The sequence below is a fragment of the Microcaecilia unicolor genome, chromosome 5 (genome assembly GCF_901765095.1).
Source record: "Microcaecilia unicolor chromosome 5, aMicUni1.1, whole genome shotgun sequence".
Classification (NCBI taxonomy): Eukaryota; Metazoa; Chordata; class Amphibia; order Gymnophiona; family Siphonopidae; genus Microcaecilia; species Microcaecilia unicolor.
Genome location: NC_044035.1, coordinates 238,566,203 through 238,585,288, shown reverse-complemented (window position 1 = coordinate 238,585,288; position 19,086 = coordinate 238,566,203). Strand labels below are relative to the sequence as shown.

The following is a 19,086-nucleotide window of genomic DNA, read 5'->3' as shown; positions in this document are numbered from 1 at the left end:
ATTTGAAAGGTTCAGGTCATTACCAATCTCTACAAGCTAGAAAAGATCCACGTTGGTGGTGCCTGCTTGAGTTTGGAGGACCTTTGAAACATGGTATTCTCAGATGAATGTCCCTCCATTTAACTCTTCCTTTCCTCGCGTTTTGGCATTCCATCAGAAAGGTTTTAAGGCCTACTTTTAAATTCTCTTAAGGTGCAGGTGGCAACACTTGCTTAATTCAGGAGTCATCTTCAGAACTCTTCCATAGCCACTCATCCAGATGTCGTATGTTTCCTCAAGGGAGATAATCACTTAAACCCTCTCCATCATTTAGTTTGTCTGAAATGGAATCTTAACTTGATGTTTAATGATTCCAAAAGGCTCCATCTGAGCCACTTAGGATGGCTTCCTTAAAAGACCTAAAACTTAAGACTGTCGTTTTGGTAGCCATTACATGAGCTATAAAAGTATCTAAGCTCCAAGCACTTTCATGCAGAAATTCTTCCTTCATTTCTCAAAGCAGGGTGCCCATTAGAACCGTTCTTTTCTTTTTCCCGAAGGTTTTCATCCTTCCATTGAATCAGCCTGTACATCTTCCTTCATTTCAATGTGAGGATTGCAAAAAGAGCATGATTTTGTAAAATTGTTGGATGTGCATAGAATGCTTCTGAGGTACCTGGAAGTTGCTAATGAGTTCAGGCAGTCTGATCATCTTTTTCTCCTTACTCTGGCCCAAAGAAAGATATGCTGGCTTCCAAAGCCATGATCATTCTTTGGTTGATTCAGTTTCCTCATACTATATCCTGGCAGGCAAATGTCCACCATTGAACATCAAGGTTCACTTCACCAGAGGCATTGTTACTCATGGGCAGAGTCACAAGCGGTCTCCATTGAAGAGATTTGCAGGTTGCTTACTTGGTCTTCTTATCATACTTTTTCTAAACATTATCGTTTAGACTGCTAGAAAAGAAATGTCTTTTTGGGCTTCAGCGCTTTTAGCGGGAGTTTCTGTATCCAACAGATCTGGACTGATCCATTAATGATGCTAAGGAAGATAAAATTAGGGCTTGCCTGATAATTTTTTTCCTTTAGTCCCAACAGATCAGTCCAGAACACCCTTCTTTTATTTTCTGTTTTTCGCTTTTAAGTTGTTGTTACATTTGTACCCCGCGCTTTCCCACTCATGGTAGGCTCAATGCGGCTTACATGGGGCAATGGAGGGTTAAGTGACTTGCCCAGAGTCACAAGGAGCTGCCTGTGCTGAAGTGTTAAGACTTCTCTGTTCTTATAGGCAGTCTTGCTGTTTAGCTGTTTTGCTTGTGCATACAAAACAATGCTTTGAAAATATGCCTCTAAGTCTTGTAAATCTTACAAAGTTACACAGTAACCAATGGAAATTTGTAAGTCTAAGTGCTTTGAAAATGAATTCCTTAAGCTCCGTGTTCTTTTTGCTGTTCTTGTATACATTCATTTGTACCTCATAAAGGAGCAGGTGATGTTTATTTCTTATAAATTCCACTGCTTGGTTATCCAAATACTAGATTGTAGCAGTTGCACTTATGCCAGAGCTCAATACACACACTCTATCTCCACCTGCTTGTAGATGGGTATAACCTGCAAGCTCTCTTGAAACTAAAGGAAAACAATTAGCAGGTAAGGCGTAATTTTATCCCATATATAATGCTGGAATTATGATGCAATTTCTTGCTTAAGATTTCAGTACTAGCTGTTTTGATGATTTTGACAAAGTTAACAATCACCATCCTGTAGCTGGGGTTTTCTGACAGCACAAAATCTCTCTTTATATAGAAAACAACAACTGGCAATGCAGTATGACCGAAAGCAGGTCCTGCACCACAGCTTTGCAAAATGGCAGTTGTGGTGTCGAACAGAGAAGGAGATGAGAGAGATGCAGGCAAGGAAGGATGAGACCAAAAGGAAAATGGCAGCACTGCTAGAAACAGCAGCCTCTTTAGGGTCTTCCTGTTGACCCTCACAAGGACCAGGGCACCAAAAGTGACCATGTGCAAAACATATCTGCTGGGCAAGACTTGGTAAAGTTTACTTCTTCTTTTCTTCTGCTGTTTTTTTTTTTAGTGACAAATCACATCTCCAAGATCTGAAAGAAAAATGGTAATTATTTTAATTAATTATTGTGATTTGCATCCAGAGTCACAGCATGTCTCACAATTCAATATTTAAAAAAAAATCTGTATCGTCTACTTCAGGGTATTAGTGCTGATATAAGTTTCTGAACCCTCTCAGATGATCTGTATGTCAGCACAATTTATACTCAAAATCTAAGCTAAACTCTGGTAAGAGAGAATTCCACTGAATAAAAACTCAGACAGAGTGATATATTTTTTATTATTTATTCACCAAAAATATTCAACCAGTAATTATCCTTGTGTGAACAAGTAAGTGAACCCCTAGTTTCCTTAGCACAATTAATGGGGAAAAATATCAATGTGGGGGTACTGTTAAAACAGGTTATTTACCCACGTCCCATTTTTTGCAGTGAGACCCCTGTGCTAAAATAATTGACAACAAATAAACCACTCTGCAGAGCAGGAAAGTGTATGTAAATGTCTAAGAGTAGAAGGTGCATAATCTAGCACAAATTATTGAGACAAAAAAAAATCATCAAATACTGCTAACAGAAGACTGAGGGCCATTTTTACCAAGCTACAGTAAAAGGGGCCCTGCTGTGGCATCAGCATATGGATTTGCTACCCACTGAGGCCTCTTTTACTGCAGCAGGTAGAAGGCAGAAAAAAGGAAAATGTCTGTGCAGTATGTGCACACTTCAATGTGGCCATTTCCTGAGGGAGCCCTTACCACCTCCTATTTAGCTCTACCATGTGTTGTAAAAGGGCCCCTAAGTTTGATATTGAAAAGTGCAATCAACAGCAAGGAATAAACAAACATACTATCAAAGAGCTTGTAATTCCAGTGCTCTCGTACTGATTTGGAATTGTAGACTAAAGATTTTGACCAATATGGGGTATTATAATTCCAAGAAAATTCTTACTGCCCATGAGGTGATCTGTAAGAATCAGTTTGTATGCCAAGATTGTACATTCCAGGAACTGAAGTAGAATGGGCCTTACAGATTATTTATACAAGAGGCAATTATATAACTGGCATTAGTAGGAACCTGTTATATAAAGGAGTATAGGTGCCTAATTTCCTTTATGGAATACTAACATAACAGCAAAAAAGGTGGATGGTAGTACACCCCACTGCTGTTCTCCTTCTCATATGGAATTTCTTTCCATACAGATTTTATAGTGCATTTTTTTTCCTGCAGAACATTTATCCTATTTGAGTCAATGCCCTCTTTAAAACCACCAATTTGATCCATCCTATCACAGTGACAGATTTTTTGTTGAAGAAACATAACGTATAGCCACCAAACTGTGTATACCAGTACATTTTCAGATAGCAATAAACTACAACAAGAACAACTACCTGCACCACCACAGGTAACCTTCCCCCCTCCCTCTCCGAAAACTCTTCTCTGCCTGGAATGCGAACAGAATGCAAAAAGTCACGTTGTTGATTTCCTCTATACAATTAGATCAAACCAACCATAAGAGCCACCCCTTAACATCCATAATTTTAGTCATCTCAAAAACCAATTTGCAGGGCTGTAACATTCATGTTAGGTGAAGCCATTCAGCTGCCTCTGGATCAAAATAGCCCCAATGCTGATCCGTCATATGTTCCATTTCACCAATAAGTTGTAATTTTAGTCCCCCAGTCAGGCAGAGCTGAACATCTGATCACCGCCAATACATTCGCAATTACTGATTTAGCAGCAGCCAGGCTCATCCGCTTGACGCGGGCACTTCCATTTGGGTCCTCATCTGTTACCTATAGCCCAGTAAGTACCATTTAGCTTCAAATAAAAAGGGCTGACCCAAAGCTGTGGAGAGCGAGTTAATCAAAGTTTGCCAAAGATCTCGGATCTGGGGGACACTCCCACCAAATGTGTAGAAATGTCCCATTTTCTAATGCCACAGCTCCAGCAGAGATCTGGAACATTGGGAAACAGTTTGTGAATCTTCTCTGGGGTACCAATACCATTGAGTTAAAATCTTATACGCATTTCTTTCAATATACATGGGGAGGATGTTTTGACCTCTAAGCAAATCACACGCCATTCACTCACACTCAGCTCTCTATTCAAATCCCACTCTCATGATTCCATAAATGTATACTTCTGAAATTGTGACCCCCCCCTAAGAAACCGATAGATAATTGTAATGATACCTCTAAACTTTTCTAAGCCCAACCACATATTTTCAAAATGCTCAGTATAACTTGGATCTATTCGCAATCACCCCTGCTTCATCATATAATATTTAACTTGCAAATATGTAAATAATCCTTGGCAGGGATATGATATTATCTTGTAGGGCAGAAAAGGAAAGCAGGTCCCCTACATCTAATAATCTCGAAAATGAAATCAAACATAGAGCTGCCCAATTTTGCAAAATAGGGTTCCCTGACCACTGAGAAAGCAGGTTTAGCCCCGATATAGGCCGAGGAGGAAGAGTGTCGACCGCCGCTTAACTTACGTTTACGAGAGCTCCACAAGGAACAACAAATGAGACACCCATGAATTTTGTGCCCCACCATGATAGCCAGCCTCCTCGCCACTGGTGTAAATCCCACTGAATCTGTGGAATAAGAGCGGATAGTTCAACGCATAAATCGGGTGTAATCCCGGAGGAGCACAGTACCTAAATATTTACACATATCCATCACCCAATAAGTAGGGGAGAGTTAATACCCATCATTTCAGATTTGTCTAGTGATTTTAAAACCCAACAGAGTACCATAATCCCGTAATTCCCTCAACAAGTCAGGTAGGGTCAGCTGAGGGGAACCTACATAAAATAGAAGATCATCCACAAAAGTGCTATCTTATGAGTGTTTCCCCCCAGAGTAATCCCACGAATATCATTTAAAGAGCATATCCTTTGAGCTAATGGTTTCTTTCGAAAGCGCAAAAAAGGGTGATAAAGGGCAGCCATGCTTAGTGCCCCGTTCAATTTGAAAAGGGTCTGAATAACCTCCATTAATCTGAATCTGTGCCATGGGGCATTCATAAAGCTGCTGTAACCAGCCCATAAATTGAGGACCAAACCCCATAACCAATAGTACTGCCATAGAAATGCAGCTAACCTGATCAAAAGCCTTTTCTGCATCAGTGGCCAAAAAGCCACCAACTGGTCTCGATAATGGGCCGTCCAGAGAAGATTTAAAGTATGGCAAATATTAGCCACTACTTGCCTTTGAGCAACAAAGCCAGCCTGGTCCAGATGAATCAACGTGGGAAGAACTCTGCTTAGCCTTTCTGCCATTACTTTGGAAAAAGTTTTCAAATCCACATTGAGGCTTGAGATTGGCCTGTAAGAGCCACATAGAGTGGGCTCTCGTCTGAGTTTCGGTAGTACTGATATACCTGCCTCCTGCATACTATCCGCCAGTCTCCCACCCTGAAGACTGTATCATTACTCACTTGGAGTAGCAGAGGACCCACTTCTCCACTGAAAACCTTATAAAACTTTGCAGTAAGGCCATCCAAATCCGGTGCTTTCCCCACTGCCAAGTTCTTAATGACCCCCTGAATCTTAATGAGGGAAAAGGGTCGCTCTAAAAGCACACGGTGATAACAGACAAACTAGGTACATTCAACTGTGCAAGATATTCCTGGGCCACCCATTCTTCGTTTAGAGTCCCTTCAGAGCATTAAAGCTGTGAATAGTAATTAAGAAAATTCTGACGAATCCCTGCATCTGTATAATGAAATATACCCTTGTTGTCCTTAAGCCTGGAAAACATTGTATTTACTCTCCATTGCCGGAGGTATGGGCCAACATTCTCCCTGATCTATTTCCAAACTCATAAAATTTGTGCTTCAATAGGCATCTCATAAGTCCCCTTCTTTATCTGTAAGCTATCCAATTCTGTACGACATTGTCGTAGTTGGGCCCAGACCTCCAAAGAAGCCTGAGATGCATGCTGCCTTTCCAAATCCCACTAGTCAGGCTCTGAGTTCTAGTTCCTGCTGTTCCCGCAACCGTTTCTTATGGGCTCCCCATTTTCAGCAAATAACCCTGGATCACAGCCTTCAAGGCATCCCATAGGGTGCCTTCCAATACAAGACCATGATCATTGTTGATCCAGATATTGAGTAATTACCTCTCAGATGTCATCACAAATTGTTTTATCCCCCCAAGACTCTCATTAAGTCTCCAAAATGTTTGCCGGTGTTCTGTCCCTATGTCCCCCAAGGCCAACCAAACAGGTGCATTGTTGGACTCCTGAATACTTTCAATGTGGGAATCTAGTACATGGCCCCACATGTCTACTACCCCAAAGCTATCTATACAAGTATAGGTATGTTGAGCGTGGGAATAAAATGTATAGGTTCACTGACCTGGATGTGAAGTCTCCAAAAGTTCAAATGTTTAACAGAGTTTCCTATGGGCTGAACTAGCCATCGAACCCTGCCCCCCCCCCCCTTAGAATGGTCAAGGGAAACCTCTGCTGTTAAATTAAATTCCCTCCCACTAAGACTGTTCCTTGCACAAAGCCAGCAAGAGCTTCCTGCAATGTACGGTAGAATGTCCCCTGACCCACATTGGGCGCATATACATTGATCAAAGTGAGACTTCTGTCACCAACTCTTCCCTTAACAGCTATTTTATTATTTATTTTTTATTTTTGTTACATTTGTACCCCGCGCTTTCCCACTCATGGCAGGCTCAATGCGGCTTACATATTGTATACAGGTACTTATTTGTACCTGGGGCAATGGAGGGTAAAGTGACTTGCCCAGAGTCACAAGGAGCTGCCTGTGCCTGAAGTGGGAATCAAACTCAGTTCCTCAGTTCCCAAGGACCAAAGTCCACCACCCTAACCACTAGGCCACTCCTCCACTGTATATACACCACCCCAGTGGATCTTTTGTGTCCTCCAATAAAAAGGATACACCCATTCAATATAGATTACAACCCCACCTTTCTTACATCCAGATGTATCAAAGTTAGCAAAACAGTCCATGTAGGCCTTATGGAGCAAAAGATGTTGGTCAAGCCTCCATATATGTGTCTCCTGAAGCATTTTAGTCACAACAAGGTTGACAAAAAAGGGGGGGGGGGGACAGCAGACGATGTAGAAACTTGCACCTTTATTAAACATCCAGGACTCAACATGAGTCATGTTTCAGCCCACAAGGGCCTTCCTCAGGAATCTCTTAGATTGGATTTATGCTGATGAAAACTAAAATGATGCAGGTATGTTCAAGGGTAAGTCCTTGTAAACTGCCTTAGAAGGCACCTCATAAACACTTGGACTCTAGGGTACAAACTGGCTGTGTTTTATGTTGATGCAAGTTTGTATGTCATCTGCTGTTCTCCCTTTTTTTGTCTCCCTTGGTGTGACTGATTGTTTGTATGGCTACAAGGATTCCTGAAGCATTATCACATCCCACTGTAAACGCTGTAACTCTCAAAAAATAATGATACATTTCCCTGGGTCATTCATTCCATTCACATTCCAAGAACCCACCCATAATTCTCCAGCTTTCTTACCCCCCACTCCCTGTCCTCCCGACTCTTATTGACTCTGACCTGTTAGAGCCAGTTATTCCCTGGAGGAAGAGAATCACCACCAGGTAGATTTAATCTAACCAACTAGTAACTACCACTCCCCTTTACCAGTGAAAATATAACTACATGCATACCCGCAGTGCTTAAACTATACAATTCTGTTTATACAGACGTTGCTCCCCCTCATCCATATATTCATTCCTACAACTCATTCACCTATCTCAGCCAACTCAGCAACAGTGGAAATTAAAAGAACAAACACAGAAATGACACTGAGCCTCATCATTGTGGTGCAGATGTAGCAGCCAGGGAGATCTTCTATGGACTGCTCCGAGCACAGCATACTTTCTTCCATGAGGTGTGTGGCTGTTGATCTCCCGTTTCTGGCATAGGAGATACTTGTGCTGGTATATCTGTGAATCCCATATCAGAGAGCGCTCGCCATTGCTTCTTTACAGTCTGCCCCCTACGTGATTGCTTCCAGCTGTAATTAGAGGCGAAAAGGGTGCAGCCACCGGTAGCAAAGGCCTGCAGCTTTCATATACTTGTAGCATCGCGGAGTTCCTTGCACTTAAACAGTGTACCTTGGGCCAGATCTTGAAAAATTATGAGTGACAATCATCGCAGTTGACCTCTTTTAATGCCCGGTGCTTTCTTCCAAGTGGATTCTTTCGTAGTATAATGATGAAAGCAGGCAATAATATTGCGAGGGGTCTTACCCCTCTGAGGCCCCAGACTATGATGAGCCCAATCTATTAGGGTTTTGCCCATCAGTGTCTCAGTACCTTCGACGTCTCTTTCCTTAAGGATCCACTCACATATATCCTGAACCACCTGTAGGCAATTCCGGTACTGTTCCATCTCTGGTATGCCTTTAAACCTAGGTTGCACCATCTCAAGTGGTTTTCCAGGTCCTCTATAGCCATCTGTAGGTCTTGGTGGAGATTTTTCTCCTTCTGTAATTCTTTCTCCTGTGTGCGTAAGGACACCTCCACACTGGGAACCCCAGAGAGTATAACCTAATATGGGTTGAAGGCCTGAGTAAAGAGCCATTCCTTCAATCCTGATTTAAGAGTTCTGCACGAATATGAAGGAGAGAAGAATGCATGATGACGGTACTTCAAGTTGAACTGATTTAGGAAGTGGAAGAACAAGATGATGATCATTTATCGAGCGGAGGAGTGTGTCGGTGAATAGGGAATTGTGAAGGCAGAGAGAGAATCAGGAAGACTCCGTGAGCCTTAAAAGCGAGCATGAGTTTAAATGAAATACTTGTTCTATTGGAAGCCAATGAAGTTTTTGAAACGGGGGAGAAACATGGTCAAACTTTTGTGCATGACAGATAGTTTACTAGCTGTGTTTTGTATTGATTGCAGCTTCTTAGGTTTAAGCGGGACCATCCTAAGTAGACAATGTTACAGTAATCAAGCCTGGTTAGCAATAAGACAGCAAAAGAGAGTGAAATGTATCTAAATCAAAGTTGACTGCAATTGATGGAGGTATGTAGAAACTGGATTTGCACAGACTAGAAATTTGGGCGGAAAAAAATAAGACCGGAATCCAATATAACTCCCCTGATCTGGCCAAAGCCTTATAGTTTATTTTCCCCTCCCTTCCCTTTTCCCTCTGCTCCTTCTACCCTCTATACTGTCATTGTAACTGTTCCCTCAGTTCATTGTAAGCTGCTTTGAGGCTGCTTTAAGCGGGTATAATGTTCATGTAATAAATAAATAAATAAAGAAAACGAATCTACAGGACGTATAGAAATCCCAAAGAGATTCAAAGGGGTGGTTGGTGTGGAAAGGCCACCAGTGAACCCACACGCTACTGTTTTTCTTTGTTTAGAACCAGTTGTGGGCAGTTAGCCAATTGGATGCTAGAGTTAGACAGTCGTGAAGAGACCCCAAAGTTGGGTTAAATGGATTAGCAGAGTACAGCAAAAGAATATCATCAGCATTGAAATTAAAAGTCACTCCAGTAGATTGGATAAGTGTGGCAAGGGAATTTAGAAATAGGTTGAAGAGAAGACAGAACTGATCCTTGCAGCACCCCACAAATTAGAAGATGTGGAGACACCATAGAAAGAGGGGATGATAACCTTATAAGGACGATTAGAAAGAAAAGAAAAAACCATGCCAGGACAGTTCCACCAGTACCTAAAGAAGATAAGTACGCCAGTAAAAAATTATGAATAACCAGATCAAACGCTGCCAAAAGGTCACAGATATTGCGAATACTACTACTACTACTTAACATTTCTAAAGCGCTACTAGGGTTACGCAGCGCTGTACAATTTAACATAAAGGACAGGCCCTGCTCAAAGAGCTTACAATCTAAAGGACAAGTGAGTTGACGATACAATGGGGGCAGTCAATTTGGGGCAGTCCGGATATCCTGAAGGTAAGAATTAGGTGCCGAAGGCAGCATTGAAGAGGTGGGCTTTAAGTAGAGACTTGAAGATGGGCAGGGAGGGGGCTTGACATAGGGGCTCAGGAAGGTTGTTCCAGGCATAGGGTGAGGCGAGGCAGAATGGGCGGAGCCTGGAGTTGGCAGTGGTGGAGAAGGGTACTGAGAGGAGGGATTTGTCCTGTGAACGGAGGTTTCGGGTGGGAACATAAGGGGAGATGAGGGTAGTGAGGGCAGCAGATTGAGTACATTTGTAGGTAAGAAGGAGGAGCTTGAACTGAATGCGGTATTGGATTGGAAGCCAGTGAAGTGACCTGTGAAGAGGGGTGATGAGTATATCGGTTCTAGCGGAATATAAGACGTGCAGCAGAGTTCTGAACAGATTGAAGGGGGGATAGATGGCTAAGTGGGAGTCCGGTGAGGAGTAAGTTGCAGTAGTCAAGTCGGGAGGTAATGAGAAGCGTGGACAAGAGTTCAGGTGGTGTGTTCAGAGAGGAAAGGGCAAATTTTGCTGATGTTGAAGAGGAAGAAGCGACAGGTCTTAGCTATCTGCTGGATGTGTGCCGAGAAGGAGAGGGAGGAGTCGAAGATGACTCCGAGGTTGCGGGCAGATGAGACGGGGAGGATGAGGGTGTATCCACTGAGATAGAAAGTGGAGGAAGAGGAGAAGGTGGAAAGACGATGAGCTCAGTCTTGGACATGTTCAGTTTCAGGTGGCGGTTGGACATCCATGTAGCAATGTCGGTTAAGCAGGCCGATACCTTTGCCTGGGTCTCCGCTTTGATGTCTGGTGTGGAGAGATACAGCTGGGTGTCGTCTGCATAGAGATGATACTGGAAGCCATGAGATGAGATGAGGGAGCCCAGGGAAGAGAAGGGGTCCCAAGGACAGATCCCTGGGGAACACCAACAGATAGCGGGATAGGGGTGGAGGAAGATCCATGGGAGTGAACTCTGAAGGTGCGGTGGGAGAGATAGGAGGAGAACCAGGAGAGGGACAGAGCCTGGAAACCGAATGAGGACAGTGTGGCAAGGAGTAGATCATGATTGACAGTGTCAAAAGCGGCGGATAAGATCGAGGAGGATGAGGATGGAGTAGTGACCTCTGGATTTGGCAAGGAACAGGTCATTACAGACTTTAGAGAGTGCTGTTTCTGTCGAGTAGAGGGCGAAAACCGGATTGAAGTGGATGGAGGATGGCATGAGAGGAGAGAAAATCAAGGCAGCGGCTGTGAACGGCATGCTCAAGTATTTTGGAGAGGAAGGGTAGGGTCAAGTGATGGTTTTTTGAGGTGTGACTACGGCGTGCTTGAAGGTGTCAGGGACAGTTGCAGTAGAGAGATAGAGGTTGAGGATATGACAGATGGAGGGGGTGACAGTATGAGAGATTGTGTTAAGTAAGTTGGTGGGGATGGGATCAGAGGAACAGGTGGTACTTTTCGAGCAGGAAAGAAGGCGAGCGGTTTCCTCCTCGGTGATGTCCGGAAAGGAGGAGAAAGAGGCCTGGGTTGGTGGTTGAGGGTTGAAGGGTGAAAAGGAGGAGATGGTTTGGTAGTGAACTCAAGGTTGATCTTTTGCACCTTGTCGCGGAAGTAATCGGCCAGTGATTGAGGGGAGAGTGAGGGGGGGGGTAGAAGCAGAGGGCACTTTGAGGAGGGAGTTAAGGGTGGCGAAGAGACGACGGGGGTTGGAGCTGAGAGAATTGGTCAGTTGGGTGTAATAGTCCTGTTTGACAAGGAATGGGAGGAGTGGAGGGAGGATAGCATGAATTTGTAGTGAAGGAAATCTGAATGGGTGCGAGATTCCCTCCAGAGGCGTTCGGCAGATCGGGTGCAGGAACGAAGTAGCGGATGCAAGGGGTCAGCCAAGGCTGGGGATTAGTACGCTTTGTGGGACGGGAGGTGGATGGTGCGAGGGTGTCCAGAGCAGAGGAGAGAGTGGCGTTGTATGCGGAGACAGCCTTGTCGACAGACTCGGAGGACAAGATGGAGGGGAGGAGATTGGAGATACAAGAGGATAAGGTGGGAGGGTCAATAGCCTGGAGATTCCTGGAGGTAGTGGTTAGAGTTGGACGGGGCTGAGGTGGGGGGTGAAGAAGTGTGAAGGTGATCAGGTGATGATCCGAGATAGGAAGAGCTGAAGTGTGGGAAATTGGAGGGGAGTCAGAGGAGGAGAGGATGAGGTCAAGACAATGGCCGTCTCGGTGAGTCGAGGCGGTGGAGCATAGCTGGGGGTTGAAGGAGGATGTTAAGTGAGGAACTGAGACGCCTGAGGGTCGGATTGGTCATCAACGTGTATGTTAAAGTCTCCGAGAATGAGTGACGGAGATGAGGGTTCAAGAAAAAACGGAAAGCCAGGCATCAAAGTCGGTAAGGAAGGAAGAGAGGGATTTATTAGGGGGGCGGTAAATGACTGCTACTCTGAGTGGTAACGGGTAGAATAGCCGGATGGAGTGTGCTTCAAAGGATGAGAAGCAGTGAGACTGCGGTAGGAGGAGGGGTTGGAAACTACAGGAGGGCGAAAGTAGTAGCCCGACGCCTCCACCGCGGCCAACTGGGCGGGGAGTGTGGGAAAAGAGATAGCCTCCATGGCAAAGGGCTGCGACTGAGGCCGAGTCGTCCGGGGAGAGCCAGGTTTCAGTTAGGGCGAGCAGTTGAAAGGGAACGAGAGATGAGAGATTGTGGGTGAAGGACAGTTTGTTGCAGACCGAGTGGGCATTCCAGAGGGCACAAGAGAAGGGGAAGGAAGAGGGGGGAAGGAGGGGGATAGAGACGAGATTGGAGACATCACGGGAATCGTTTGCATGGATAGGAGGAGGACAGGTGAGGGGGGCCTGGATTAGGGTTAATGTCTCCAATGGATAGCAAGAGGAGGAGCAAGAGAGTGCGGAGGAGGGTGGGGGGAGGTCGGGCAACGAAGACGGGGTGCACTTAGGAGGAACGGTGATGGGTTAATGGCAGGAAGGAGGTGATGAAGGTTAAGAGCTAGGAGGGAGGAGGGGGACAAGAGAGATGGTGAGGTGGTGAGGGAAGGGGTGAGTAGGGTATTGCCGTAGCGGGCAGGATGGGAGGGGACGTGGGTGGGTAATGCATTCCAGCGGTAGGCAGCGGTGTGGGGTGGGGGAAAATATTAGGAAGGGACAGGGCAAGGAAGAGAATGTGGACAGGGCCATAAGTAGAGATTGAGGTGTAACAGGTGTATGTGTAGTGACTGAGATGTGGAGCAGATAGAAGGAGCTGAAAGCTGGAGGCTTGGAGTGATGGACTGGAGAGCGGGTAAGTCAGTGGTTGACAAGCTGGCAGGTAAGTACGTCAATGGCTGAGAAGCTGGCAAGCAGGCAGGCAGGTTGGTGGGTTAGCAGGGAAGCAGGCAGGCAGGCAGGAGCAGGACTTGAGTCAGCAGGACAAGTGGCAGGCAAGTAAGCCAATGGCTGACAAGGCTAGCAAGCAGGCAGGCAGGTTGGTGGGTTAACAGGGAGGCAGGCAGGAGCAGGACTGGAGTCAGCTGGAGCAGACGGAATGAAGTAAACTGGAACGGATGGGCTGGAACATGAGCAGGCGACAGGACTGGAGCAGGCTGTAGCAGTTTGGAGGTGGTTTGATTGGCTAGCAGGCAGGCAGGCAGGAACAAGCTGGAGCAGGCGACAGGACTGGAGCAGGCTGTAGTACTTTGGAGGTTGGTTTAATTGGCTAGCAGGCAAGCAGGCAGGCAGGAACAAGCTGGGGCAGACGCACTGATTAGGCGGATGAGACAGGATCAACGGGCTGGTGAAGCTGGATCAGATGGGCAGGAGAAGCTGGATCAGGCGGGCTGGAGAAGCCGGATCGGAGCAGGTGGACTGGAGCAAACAGGGAGAAGCTGGATCGGTGGACTGGAACATACAGCTTTGTTGTCAAGATTGGAGTAGATCTAATTTAAAACAGCTGTTTAAAACTGTCTCAGTACTGTAATGTGGCCTACATCCAGATTGTCTAAGGTGTAGGGCAAGAATTTTATTACTAAAGGTGAATAGTTGGTCAAATACAACTTTTTCCAGAACTTTGGAGAGAAAATACAGATTGGATACAGGACGTTAGTGAGTAGGAACCTGTGGATATAAAGAAGATTTCTTTAAGAGAGGATATGCCATTGCAGTTTTCCAGGATGCAGGCACTGCCCCTGTGGAGAGGCTAATATTGATCACTTGGAGGATCCTAGGTTGTAGATTAACTCAGAGGTGGTTAAGCAGGCAGATGGAAATGGATCGAGAGGGCAGAAAGTAGAATGCATGGACTTTATTATTTTGGACAATGAGAAGAGAGACTGTTCCTGAAAAGAGGTCTATGAAGTTAGTCCCGGTAGGGATGGGGAGGCAGACGTGTCGAGTGACAACTCAACAGGGGATGTAGCAGTAGAAGTCAAGACAGAGGGAGAGTGAGGTATGGATGGTAATGAATCAATAGCTTTTGAACTTTGGAGGAAAAATATTGGAAGAGGGTATCTGCTGATGGAAGTAGGATATTAACCTGAGATGCAGACATATCGCTAGGGTTGGAAGTTGTTACGGAAAATAGGAAAAAAAAGTGCTTATCTAACCCAATCACTCCAACCTTAAACCAGAAGATCATTTACAAAGCTACAAAGAACTCCAGACTAACAACTAAAGATCTGCAGGACTTGGCTGATGTGAAGGTTCATCATCAACCATCAGGAAAAAAATGAATATGAATGATATTCATGGGAGGATATCTAGAAAGAAAGAACTGATCTCTAAAAAGAGCAGTTGCTGCCTGTCTCAGGTTCACCAAAGTACTTTGGGATAATGAAATTTCGTGGGAATCATCTCTCCAGAGAAATAATGCTCTCTGCAGAGATGACCCAAAAATTGAACTTTTCAGTTGGTCACAGTAACACTTGCTTTGGTGAAAACCAAACCCTGCTTTACAAGTAATGACCTTGTTCTGATGTCAGACTTGATGATGAACGTATCATGATATGAGGTTGCTTTGCTGCATCAGGACTTGGATAGCTTGCCATGATTGATGGACCTTGAACTCTGCCTCATATTGGAAAATTCTAGAGGTCACCTATATGAGCAGAGGCTGAGCTAAAAGCATGACAACAATCCTAAATTAAAGTAAACTAACTAGAGAATGCCTAAAGATGGTTAGTGTTTTGGATTTTCCATGTCAGAGATCTGACCTAAACCCTATTGCAGTGTTGCAAGAACTAAAAGTGAGCTGTTCATGCATGTATGGACAATAGGCCAAAAATCCTCGTGTAATGTAAGAGTCTGCAACAGTTACAGGAAATGTTTATTTGCAGTTATATCACTCAAGAAAGTGCCATCAGTTACCAAATGAAGGAATACCATACCCTTTCATGCAAGGATACTTATTGTTGAATCTTTTTATTAAATAAATAGTGAGTTATTTATTCAGTGGGGTTATCTTTCTTTCTTATCAAGTTTTAAATTAGAATCTGATTATGTTTTAAGCAGGCATTGTGCTAAAGTACAGATCATCCTAGGGGGTTCCCAAACTTTTTTTTTCTGAGAACTGTATATTGTCTGGGAGACCAGTCTATATGAAACTCGTAAAGGGAAAAGAAAATATACTGTTAGTATCACCCAGTTACATTTCATTAAAATGAGCTGTGGAAAGAGAAATGAAAATTTGCAATACTGTTGCCATTTTACCTATTCCCAGGTGAATTGGTTGGTGACAAGGGAGAGGCTTTTGGGTTCCTGTTTACTAAATGTGGTAAGACTTTGCAGTTACCATGCAGTTACCAAAGAATAATTGGCCAAAACACATTGGACTAAGCATGGGCCCATGCTGTTAACACGATGTACTTTCCATGTCAAACAGCTACCACACACAGCTTAGTAAATAAGCCTCTTAGTAAATAAGCCAGGTACATCAAACTCATGACTAATGATGAGCCGCGCATTCATCGACGGGCCGCATTAAAATATTCTCATTACAATACTTAGGAGCCAAATTTACTTTATGTTATTAACCAGATGTTAAATTTAGAATGCACATTAGATATTATGACAAGGGCCGCAAAGACCTTCCCCATGGGCTGCATGTTGACATATCTGCCTTAGGGCTCCTTTTACAAAGCTGTGGTAGTAATTACCATGTGACAAAGCCCATAAGAATTGAATAGGCTTTGTCATATTTGGCGTACCTTTAATCACTAGCACGGCTTTGTAAAAAGGGCCCTTAGACCATTAGTCTTGCATGATTAAAAAATATTGAGTAGATAGAGGTGTCTAATACAGAGTGTATCTCATTAGGTAACATTGTCCCTTTATAGGAGCAACAGTCTGCAGTTGGAGAAAGGAATGAGAAAGTCACTTCTACAGGTGACAGTAAACAGTCTGATGTCAACAACTCTAGTGCTGTTTTACGCACAAAGCCCAAGTATGCCTGGCAGATCACACTTAAGCATGCAGCTCTGACTCCAGAGGAACTAGCACAGTGCAAGGCTCTAGGCCTAAACATTCCAGAGCAGCTTCTTAACACTCAGATTCATCCTGCTCAAAGGAAAGCCCCCATGTATGGAAGCCATTATGAGAACCGCCACGCCTTCCAACAACAGCTGATTGAGGAGCAAAGGAAGCAGCTTCTTGAACAGAGAGAAATGATCTTGGAGCTGAAAGAGAACCAAAGGCTGATGTCACAGAAGGAGGCAGAATGTGTCACAACCATCACCAAAGAGTTAAACAATCAGGTTTCAAGATCTAAAGCACTTTTAAAGAAAGGCAGCCAACGAGAGCGAGCGGACCCATCAAGTTTAAAGAACAATATACCTTTAAGGTAAATAACATGACTTTCATATTATTTTATCAACTAAGTATCCTACACCAACAGCAAGAACAGGATACAGAAAGGCAATATATAAAGAATCTAATACATTAGTAATAGTAATAGCACGAGATATCCAAATTGGTAGGTCTAATTTCTAGGAATTCCTGCAGAATTTGTTTGGTGTCTAGTATCCAACTTCACCCTCCTAGGCCCATTTTTCTTCTGTTCCAGGCTCCAATCCCACAACAGGACTGCATATAGTTTCAGGTTAATTGGTTCTGGTTGGCCTTGCTGGTGCAAGTCCCTGTTGTCCTTAAGTTGTTGTTTTCAGTGAGCCTGGTAGCTAGGGATTCCAATGTGTAAGAATCATTGTCCTGCTTGTCCTCGGAGAAAGTGAAATTACACACCTGTAGCTTGTGTTCTCTGAGGACATCAGGACACGAATTTTCACATTCCCTTCCACTTCCCCTAGGAGTTGTATTCTTTTGCTTTGATATTGTACTGTTGGTCGCACACAATCATGCGGGGTGTGAAGGCACTCGTGCACACCCAGTGGGACACTGTCAAAAGTTTCTTGAAGCTGTAGAACGCTGGGTAGCATTTGCACCAGGGCTTTGTTGGATTACGTCACCCATGTGTGAGAATTCATGACCTGCTGTCCTCGGTGAACACCTACTACAGGTGCATAACTTTGCTTTACTGCAACTTAATAACTGTTTCTCTGTATGATGTATTACAGTCAAGAAGCCTTACAAATCAACAGTATATAAATATGAAATCAAGAACTCTAAAATAAATATTTCCTTTCCAAATATTATTTGATAATTATGATCATACGCAGCAGAATAGGATGGGCCACTGGAGCCGTGGCCTCACCAATATTTTCCCCAACGCATTATCAAAAACTAAAGAAATTGGGGACAGGGCCAGATATCTGTTTGTTTGACCCGTGCAACCAAAAACGTATTTCACTGTGCCTGATTGAGATGCTTTTGGCCAGTGAACCTGTGTGGAGCAGTTAGGATAACAGATTGAGCTAATTACTTCAGGTTTACAGATACATTTTGAACCTCATAGAAACAGAAAAAATTACAACACATTTAACACAATATGGCCCATCCAGTCTGCCCTTTCTTACAAACAGCTAATCTCTATTATCCTCTCCTTTCTCTTAAAGATCTTCTGTGCCTGTCCCGTGCTTTCTTAAATTCAGATATAGTCTTTGTCTCCACCACCTCTGCTAGGAGGCCGTTCCACATATCCACCACTCTTTCCGTAAAGAAATACTTCCATAGATTACTCCTGAGTTTATCTTATTTCACCTTCATTCTATGCCCCCTCATTCCAGAGCTGCCTTTTAATTGAAAGAGGCCCACCTCCTGTGAAGTTGTGCCACTTATTTTTAGGGCTGCACATTAATCATGGTTAACACCTGGTGCCCACAGAAGTATTTAAAAGTCTCTTACGTGAACTGAGTATGCGCAAGAAGAAGTCCTGGCATCAGCAACTGGAAGCACTCCGCTGGCTTCTGATTGAAGCAGCAACACAAGAAGGTGAGCAGCTCAGACCCTGAATTTCTTTGGCTGGTGGGGCTTTAGCATCCCCACCAGCCATTTAACGGAGTTCTGCAGGCCCCCTCCATGGCTACACCACAGGTAAGCATTGGAACAGCCACCCCCTCTCTGAATCTGTTGTCAGAGGGAGGAGAAGGTGCAAGTCCTCATCTGACGTTCTGGCCAGCTTGAGAGGAAAGGAGGAAAGATTCCTCCTGTTATGACCCGGTAGTAGTGAACCCCTGTGCCCTGACTGAGCATGGCAGAGATGGAGTGACACCGCACTCGGTCAGGCAGCCAGACAACCCCTAGCTTCACCTGGGAAGCGACCACCGTTCACCGGGAGTTGAGCTCCCAGCTGCAGGTAGCCACCAGGACTTCTGGAACCGGCGGGGTTGCACAGCCACTGACCAGGATAGCAGGAAACAGACACAGTCCAGAACCAGAACTCCAACAGTCAAAGAATAGTCAATTCAGTCCAGGGTCAAGGCAGGCAGCAAACAAGCGTAATCCGAGAAGACTAGCCAAGGTCCGGTACACAGGAAAATAGGAACAGAAGAAAGTTGGTGAACAGCACTCCGACAGCAACTCCTCAGAACAAATGAGGCCGAAGCAACAAAGGACTGAAGGCAGGGCTTTAAGTAGTGGAGGAATTAGGCTCAAGTATGTGCAGCTGATTCAAGATGGCTTCCCCCATCAGCAGAGGTGCCTTCGTCCAAATATGGGC

General features: G+C 44.4%; 1 protein-coding gene across 1 annotated transcript in view; it reads left to right on the top strand.

Annotated features, from left to right (window-relative positions):
• The window catches only part of CCDC191 (coiled-coil domain containing 191), a 212,433-nt gene that overhangs the window by 151,383 nt on the left and 41,964 nt on the right, over positions 1 to 19,086 (top strand). The window contains exon 10 of the mRNA XM_030203918.1: positions 16,313 to 16,815. Coding sequence (XP_030059778.1) covers positions 16,313 to 16,815 — 503 coding nt within the window. The remainder of the gene's footprint in view (positions 1 to 16,312; positions 16,816 to 19,086) is intronic.